Genomic DNA, 8,612 nt, shown 5'->3' on the forward strand with positions numbered 1-8,612 from the left:
CTTTTTGAATTTGCACAGTTGTCTCTGCACTCTGGCTGAATGCTCAGATTGGGCAGTCTTTCATTGATACTCATGGTTATTATTCTGAAGATGTATAGAAAATGAATCTCAGGGTTGTATGTGGTGATGTAGATGCAATTCGATAATAAATTTACTTTGAACTTTGAACTGTTGTTGAAGTCCAACATTACCTTGAGTTAGGTGCTGCCATTGATGTCACTCAGCCAGTGACCCCTACTGGAGTTGGAAAGGAGTGCAAATATACAGCTGGAACCAGATTGATTCACTAATGTGGTTGGGTAAACTTTCCCCAAATGGCCAGTTCCCCACATTTAGACGAGAGTATCAACATTACAACTCTAAGCTTTGATATGCTATCTTCAACTGAGCATCTCAACATCTTTCACAGTAAGGTCACTAAACACAATGTGACACCCAGCTATGTGAGGAGATATTAAGTCACGTGACCAATGGGAAAGCTTTCAGCAACATTCTAAAAGAAGGAAGGAGCTGGAGATGTTTGGAGAGAGAATTCAAGAGCTTTGAGACTCAGTGGCTGATGGCACAAGAGCCAACTACTGCAAGCAACTTGTATTTTTTACATCTCCTCACACCCACAATGGTCACACTTCATGCCAGGTTTTTCTTTACAATGACCAAGCAATTGGGCCCATTTTATTCTGGCACAAAACAAGAACAAAGGTAGTTCCTTAATGGATAGAGAGAGTGGAAGGGGCAAGAGAGATAGACAGAGAGAGTGAGAGAAGGGAGGGAGGGAAAGACACAGAGAGAGGGTGAGAGAGATAGGGAGGAACAGAGAGGGCAAGAGTGCAAGAAAAAGAGAAACAGAGCAATAGACAGAGGGAGGAATAGAGAGGGTAAATGTGTAAATAAGAGGGAGATAGAGGGGAACAAGAGAGGGAAATAGAGAGAGAGGGCAAGAGAGGAAGGGAGGAATAGAGTGGGTGAGAATGGGAGAGAGAGATATTGGGTGAGAGCATTGAGAGACAGAAAGGAAGGGAGAGAGAGAGACAGATCAATTTAACCTTTCCCTCCTACATAATCCTTCATTTTTCTTTCATGCATGTGCCTACTTAAGAGGCTCTTAAATGTCCCTAATGCATCTGCTTCTACCACCCGTCCTGGAGGCACATTCCGTGCATTCGCCACTCTCTGTGTAAAAATGGTACCACTGACATCTTCTCTAGGTTGTATCCATTCACTTTAAAAGTATGTCCTCCTGCACTCCTGTCTGGGGAAAAAGACACTGGCTGTTCGTTTTATCTATTCAAAACGTCAGCTATCTCTTCCCCTCCATAGATGCTGCTTGACATCTAGTTTGTCATGGGCAAGTTCAGAATCAGGTCTAGATTTTTTACAGCAACACCTATAAAACACCGGAGGAACTTAGCAGGTCAGGCAGCATCTGTAGCGGAAAAGTGTCGGTGGATATTTCCGCCCAGTATATGTCAACTGGCCACTTCCCTTCACAGATGCTGCTTAACCAGTTGAGTTCCTCCAGCATTTTGCTGTGTCGCTCCAGATTTCCAACATTTCCTCTCTTTTCTCCATCAGGCAGAAGATATAGAAATCTGAAATCAGGTACCACCGGGCTCAAGAACAGCTTCTACTTCACTGTTAGAAAGCTATTGAATGGTTCCTTTAAATGAAGACTTGGAATCTTAACCTCACAATCTGCCTCGTTATGGCCCTTTTCTGCCTGGACTGCACTTTCTCTGTAAATACAGCACTTTATTCTGCATCCTGTCACTGTTTCCCCTTGTACTACCTCAATGCACCATGTAAAGATCTGATCCGTAGGAACAATGTTCAAGACAAGCTTTCTCAGATCGCCACTCTCCTTGAAAATCGTTGTCTGCCGAAGGTCGACTTACCTGCGGTATAACTCTATAATACATCTCCTTGCTCTTCTCGTTGCTGCCGTAGGGAAGGAGGTACAGGAGCCTTAGGTCCCACACTACCAGATTAGATAGATAGATAGATACTTTATTCATCCCCATGGGGAAATTCAACTTTTTTCCAATGTCCCATACACTTGTTGTAGCAAAACTAATTACATACAATACTTAACTCAGTAAAAAATATGATATGCATCTAAATCACTATCTCAAAAAGCATTAATAATAGCTTTTAAAAAGTTCTTAAGTCCTGGCGGTAGAATTGTAAAGCCTAATGGCATTGGGGAGTATTGACCTCTTCATCCTGTCTGAGGAGCATTGCATCGATAGTAACCTGTCGCTGAAACTGCTTCTCTGTCTCTGGATGGTGCTATGTAGAGGATGTTCAGAGTTATCCATAATTGACCGTAGCCTACTCAGCGCCCTTCGCTCAGCTACCGATGTTAAACTCTCCAGTACTTTGCCCACGACAGAGCCCGCCTTCCTTACCAGCTTATTAAGACGTGAGGCGTCCCTCTTCTTAATGCTTCCTCCCCAACACGCCACCACAAAGAAGAGGGCGCTCTCCACAACTGACCTATAGAACATCTTCAGCATCTCACTACAGACATTGAATGACGCCAACCTTCTAAGGAAGTACAGTCGACTCTGTGCCTTCCTGCACAAGGCATCTGTGTTGGCAGTCCAGTCTAGCTTCTCGTCTAACTGTACTCCCAGATACTTGTAGGTCTTAACCTGCTCCACACATTCTCCATTAATGATCACTGGCTCCATATGAGGCCTAGATCTCCTAAAGTCCACCACCATCTCCTTGGTCTTGGTGATATTGAGACGCAGGTAGTTTGAGTTGCACCATATCACAAAGTCCTGTATCAGTTTCCTATACTCCTCCTCCTGTCCATTCCTGACACACCCCACTATGGCCGTGTCATCAGCGAACTTCTGCACATGGCAGGACTCCGAGTTATATTGGAAGTCTGATGTGTACAGGGTGAACAGGACCGGAGAGAGTACGGTTCCCTGCGGCGCCCCTGTGCTGCTGACCACCGTGTCAGACCTACAGTCTCCCAACCGCACATACTGAGGTCTATCTGTCAAGTAGTCCACTATCCAATCCACCATGTGAGAGTCTACTCCCATCTCCGTTAGTTTGTGCCTTAAGATCTTGGGCTTAAGATTCAAGAGCAGCTATTAGTCTTCAACCATCAGGTTTCTGAAACAGAGTGGATAACTTTACTCACCTCAACTCTGAACTGAGTTTCAAACATTCCACAGCTTATGCACTTGGTATTATCTATAGATCTATCTTTTTATCTATCTACTTTGCACATTGGTTGTCTGTTCTTTTCTGTGTATTTTTCATTGACTCTACTGTATTTCTTTGTTCTATTGTGAATGCCTGCAAGAAAATGGACCCCAGCGTAGCGTATGGTGACATATAAATACTCTGATAACCAATTGTCATTCACTTTGAACTTTTGATGGGGCCCGCATCCCCGCCGTTGCCCCTTTAAGAGTCTGGCTCCTCCTCCCGCAGCAGCGAAGCTTGAGGCTGAAGTCGCCTCGTTCACGCCCTGCAAAAGCCTGGTGTCAATGGGAAGGAAGGGAGGGAGCGTGGGAGAGAGCCGCGCCGCGTCAGATTGGCACTCTGACCGAACGGAGAGAGCGCACCGGCGAGCCGCAGTGTGCAGCGAGCGCTGGGAGCCCCCTGCAACCCTGGAGAGGGCCTATACCCAGCACCGGATCTAAAACAAACGTGCAGGCGGGTGCAAGGCAGCGAGAGGAAAGGAAAAGGATTTTTTTTATTATTATAACCCTCCCCCCCTCCCTCCAGGTCGCCCTTGCCCGTGGGATTGCAATTTCGGATCAATTTCCACCGCTCGTGTTTTCAGATCGCCCTTCATGTGGACGAAGATTCACTGATTTGCAACACGCACACTCACACACACATACACACACCCCAGCCCTGCAGGGGGAAGAGAAAGTGGCTGCTGTCAAACCATGAGAGAATATAAAGTGGTCGTGCTGGGCAGCGGCGGAGTGGGCAAATCTGCCCTGACCGTCCAGTTCGTTACGGGATCTTTCATCGAGAAGTACGACCCCACCATCGAGGATTTCTACAGGAAGGAGATCGAGGTGGACTCGTCGCCGTCGGTGCTGGAGATCTTGGACACGGCAGGCACGGAGCAGTTCGCCTCAATGAGAGACCTCTACATCAAGAACGGTCAGGGCTTCATCCTCGTCTACAGTTTGGTGAACCAGCAGTCTTTCCAGGATATCAGGCCGATGCGCGATCAGATCATTCGAGTGAAGAGATACGAGAGGGTACCCCTGCTTCTGGTGGGCAATAAGGTGGATCTGGAAGGGGAGAGAGAGGTGAATTACAGCGAGGGGAGAGCCCTGGCCGATGAATGGAACTGCCCTTTTATGGAGACCTCTGCCAAGAATAAAATTTCAGTAGACGAATTGTTTGCAGAGATCGTTCGACAGATGAACTATGTATCCCAGCCTAATGGAGACGATCAGTGTTGTTCCTCGTGTGTGGTGCTGTGATAGATTTCTATATAAATATATATTATACATTATAAATCGAAGGTAAGGCTTTTAAGACGTGCTTTCAGCTAACTTAGTTGGGATTAATATAAAAAAATTTTTAATACACTGCGAGCGAGAGAATTGTTTTCGTAATTATAAGGAGGGGAGGTAAAAAGATGAGGCACTTGTGAAGGGTCTGTGAGGGGGGGGATGGGAAGATGGGTTCAACCCCCTCCCCTCCATTCACTTCTAGGAAGACAAGTTTAAACCAACAGCTTATCTCTCAACACCAGTTTAAAAAAAAGTCTCCGTCTTAAAATGGTGGGGCGGCTAAACTGCAGGCGCCTCCTCGTGTCTCCTGTGCATCCGTATGTACAATATGCAGTTCTGAAGGAAGGGACGGAGTCTAAATCAGATTGGTGTCCCCAAATTCTTAACCGCAAGAGCTGCGGAAAAGCGAGGACATTTCTTTCAATGTAAGATCTAATTTCCGATGTGCAGGCCACCCCGTCGAATTAAAAGGCCAACGTATTCACTGCAGGCAGGGGTGGGTTAGAAGTTTTGCTGAATTCCAGATTAATAGCAATATTTTCCCCCTTTCTACAGGCACAGAATTTCTATGCAAAGTTGGAAGTGTGGATATCTGGAAACCATAACAATGTGGCGCCCAGCTAAACTTGGAGACTGTATCAGAGAAGCTACAGAGTGGATTAACAGCTTCATCATAACTACAATTCTGCTCATTGGGTGGGGGCAGGAAGTACATTTTTTTCGTTGCTGAACTGCTGTAGTGTCTATTTTTTAGCCTCCTCTCCCCTCCCCACCCCAGAAGTGGGCAAAGACAGCAAATATATTTTACAAAAAACAGTGTTGGGGGATTGGCGGAGGGAGGGGGAGGGGAAGGCAACAGTGGTATTTTTTTTCAACTGTGATGTGACTGCCACAACCATAGACTTGTACAAACCAAGGGGCAAGGGGTGTGGATGGGGGTTTTATTGGGAGGGGGTGGGGAGGGAAAGTAGTGGACGAACAGTAAAACCCCAGAGGGTTTTAGGCAATGACTGACTTCTGTGCTGTGGTCCATGAGCCTGTCAAAGACAGGCTAACATCCACTCTTGTGTCTAGTGCCTTTGAGACTCTGTGCCAATTTGTCAAAGCCTCCACACTACTTAACAAGAAAAAAAAGTACTCAAATTTCTTCTTCAAATGTTCCCGCACAAATCATGGCAACCTTCTCTGAGCTTCTCCTTGACTGACTCCATAGTCCTTTTGTATTTTAAGTCTCGCTTTTTGCCTATGTTTTGGGCTGTTCAAGAAGTCACCTTTCTTCCCTTGTTTCCAAAGGAACTGTCTGTCCTCAGTTTGGTATTCCGTGTGCTAATCTAATATTCCCCAGCAGTGGTAAGGATGGGAGGGCAAGGGGAGAGGGAGGTAGGGAGGGAAAGGGGGGAAAAGGGGATGTGACACTGGAGCTTTACTCTGGCGTATCAAGGAATTCTAACGTCCTCTGTATGTTGCAAAACCAGACGTGCATTTAACAGCTGTCTGCCTGATCCAAGACTTTTAATACAAAAAGCATTTTTTTATATATAAAAACAAACAAAATGATATTAAGCGTTGGGTGTTTTATTGTATAATGCCATTTCAAATATTACTTGAAAACCAGTGGCCTTTTTGTCAACCTGATTGTATATTTTATACATTGCCATAAGCTGTTTCGTACATTGTAACCTGCTGAATTTGTTTATAGTTTAAAAGTGTGCGGTTTAACGTGGCCACTTGTGCAGGGAAATAATTTTTTTGTGAACCCGTGACCCATTTTGGAAGGAAGCGGTAGCTTGCTTTGCTGTTCTGACTCGAGTGTTTAAGAGGTGCCGTATTCACAGTAAATTCTAATGAAAATGATATGGCTGTGCAATGGGGTGTTGTGTGGAAGCTAGTGAGAATGAGCCTTTGGTGAGCAAAGGGAGATGTGACGGACCCCCACCCTCCTCCATCTCCTTGCTCCATGAAATTGTGTCTCTCTGCCTGATGAGTAGCTATGTGGTCATTCTGTGCATGGGAAATAATCCGTACAGCATAGAGATACATTTTCTTAAAAGTTGACTCATGGTAATTAGTGGTAAGATTGTTTGTTGTGACTTGGCTCTTGAGGAGGTGGTGCCGAGCTGCTTTTCTTGAACCACTGCAGTCCATGAATTGAAGCTGTTGTGTTGCTTGTGAATTCAAGGATTTTAAGACCATGGAACAGTACAGCACAAGGACAGGCCCTTTGGTCCGCAACAATGTGTCAAATTGATTAAATTAGTAAGTAAATATCAGCTTAAACCAGGGGTAACAAACCTGGGGTGTTTGGACCCCCTTGCTTAATGATGTTGGTCCATGGCATAAAGAAAGGTTGGGAACGCCTGGCCTAAAATAATCCCTTCTACCTGCACGATGTCCATACCCCCCTCCCCCATTCCCTGCACAATCATGTATCTGTTGAAGAGTCTCTTAAATGCCCCTGTGCTATTTACCTCCACCATCCCCCCCCCAGCCAGTGCATTCCAGGCGCCCACCACTCTGTGTAAAATAAAATCTGTCCTGCACATCTCCTTTCAACTTGTCTCCTCTCAATCTTAAATAGATGCCCTTCCAGTATTAGGTATTTCAGCCAGCAGATGATGAAGCTACAACTAAAACGTGCCCCCCATCAGCCCATGGGGCTGGGGGGGGGTGGTCGGATACTCTAAGGTGACTGTTCTCATGCGCTTGCTCCTCTTGTTTTTCTGGATGGCTGGTTCATGCCTTTGGAAGGTGCCATCAAAAAGTCCTCGTGGCTTGTGTAGCATTCATCACCTTGTTTTTTGGAAAAACTGTGAACAGGAAAGGGTTAAATTACTCTGCAGGTCAGGCAGCATCTGAGAACACAGAAATTGTTAATGTTTTGCGGTTAGGGAATACTGCGAGCAGTTCTGGACCCCGTGTCTAAGGGAAAGATGTACTGGCCACGGAGAGGGACCAGAGGAGCTTCATAAGAATGATCCCGGCAATGAAAGGGTTGATGTACGGGGAGTGTTTGATATCTGAGTCTGTATTTGATGTTCAGAAGGATGGTGGAAGTGAAGGATCTGACTGATACAGAAAGACTCGGATAGGGTGGATGTGGAAAAGATGTTTCTATTAGTTGGAGAGTCGAGGACACAATCTCAGAAGAACTGACATGAGATGTTCAACAAGAGGGCTGTGAATTTGTGGAATTAATTGCCATAGAGGAATGTGGAGGCCCAATCACTGGGTGTTTTTAGGGCAGAGATTGATAGGTTCTTGATTGCTACAGGGTTAAAGGTTACAGGGAGAATGGAATTAAGAAAAAAAATTAAACATGATTGAATGGCAGAGCAGAGTGGATAGGCTGAATGGCCTAATTCTGCTCCTATATCATATGGCCCTGCAGACCCCTTCTCAGCTTTGGCAGAGAGTGTGGCATCTGAATCGTTAACTGTTAACTCCCTCCGCGTGTGTGCTCCTAGTTTAAAGTCGGGTTTCCAGCACCTGCAGCTTTTGTTGCCCTGGGGGATGCCCGTCGAGCATTGCCAGGTCATCCTGTAGGGAAAGGGAGGGGAACTGGATGCAAATCTGCGTCATGTAAGCAGTCTAGGAGAGTGTTTCTGATGACTCAGTCTGCAGCTATGCGAGGGTTAAGGTCCATGTGGGAGAAAGCTGACTGAACAGAATTTGCATGTAAAAAGATTTATTGATTTAAAGACTTGTTCTGCTTTGCTTTGTGGGTGTATGGAACTGCGTTGGACTGCTGCTGTTAGTTCTGTCATTTCTGTTTCTCTCCCCTGTGATGCAGTATCTCACCTTCCTGTGTAGGCACGCACTCATCGGCATAGGCATGTGCAGGCAAACTCCGGCAAGTAAGATGGGAGGAATGACAAATCTGGCAGTCAGGGGTGAGTTAAGGCCTCAGGCGTTCTAATGGATTCTCAGGTTGTGATTTTAAGCAAATTCTTAGGGGCTGCAGCACCAAGACAACAGGGCTCTGTGTCTTATGTAATAGACTGCCCTGTACACAAGAGGAACTTGCTGTCGAGCCGCAAAAAGGGACATTGGTACAGGCTGTTAAAGGCAGAGGAGCTTTGCAGATGAGGAGTGAATACTGAGAGAGGG

The 8,612-nt window shown here is 45.8% G+C and overlaps 1 protein-coding gene across 1 annotated transcript; it reads left to right on the forward strand.

Annotated features, from left to right (window-relative positions):
- Window positions 1-3,479: 3,479 nt before the first annotated feature.
- On the forward strand, window positions 3,480-6,062 carry LOC140725761 (ras-related protein Rap-2b). Its single transcript, XM_073041638.1, has 2 exons — window positions 3,480-4,514; window positions 5,061-6,062. Exon 1 carries the CDS (start codon window positions 3,921-3,923, stop codon window positions 4,470-4,472), a length of 552 nt encoding a protein of 183 aa, XP_072897739.1. The 5' UTR covers window positions 3,480-3,920; the 3' UTR covers window positions 4,473-4,514; window positions 5,061-6,062.
- Window positions 6,063-8,612: the final 2,550 nt, after the last annotated feature.

This window comes from Hemitrygon akajei, chromosome 3 (genome assembly GCF_048418815.1).
Source record: "Hemitrygon akajei chromosome 3, sHemAka1.3, whole genome shotgun sequence".
Taxonomy (NCBI): Eukaryota; Metazoa; Chordata; class Chondrichthyes; order Myliobatiformes; family Dasyatidae; genus Hemitrygon; species Hemitrygon akajei.

Bases quoted from the DNA above. Each gene is read 5' to 3' on its own strand.
- LOC140725761 (XM_073041638.1), top strand. From the start codon at position 3,921: ATGAGAGAATATAAAGTGGTCGTGCTGGGCAGCGGCGGAGTGGGCAAA.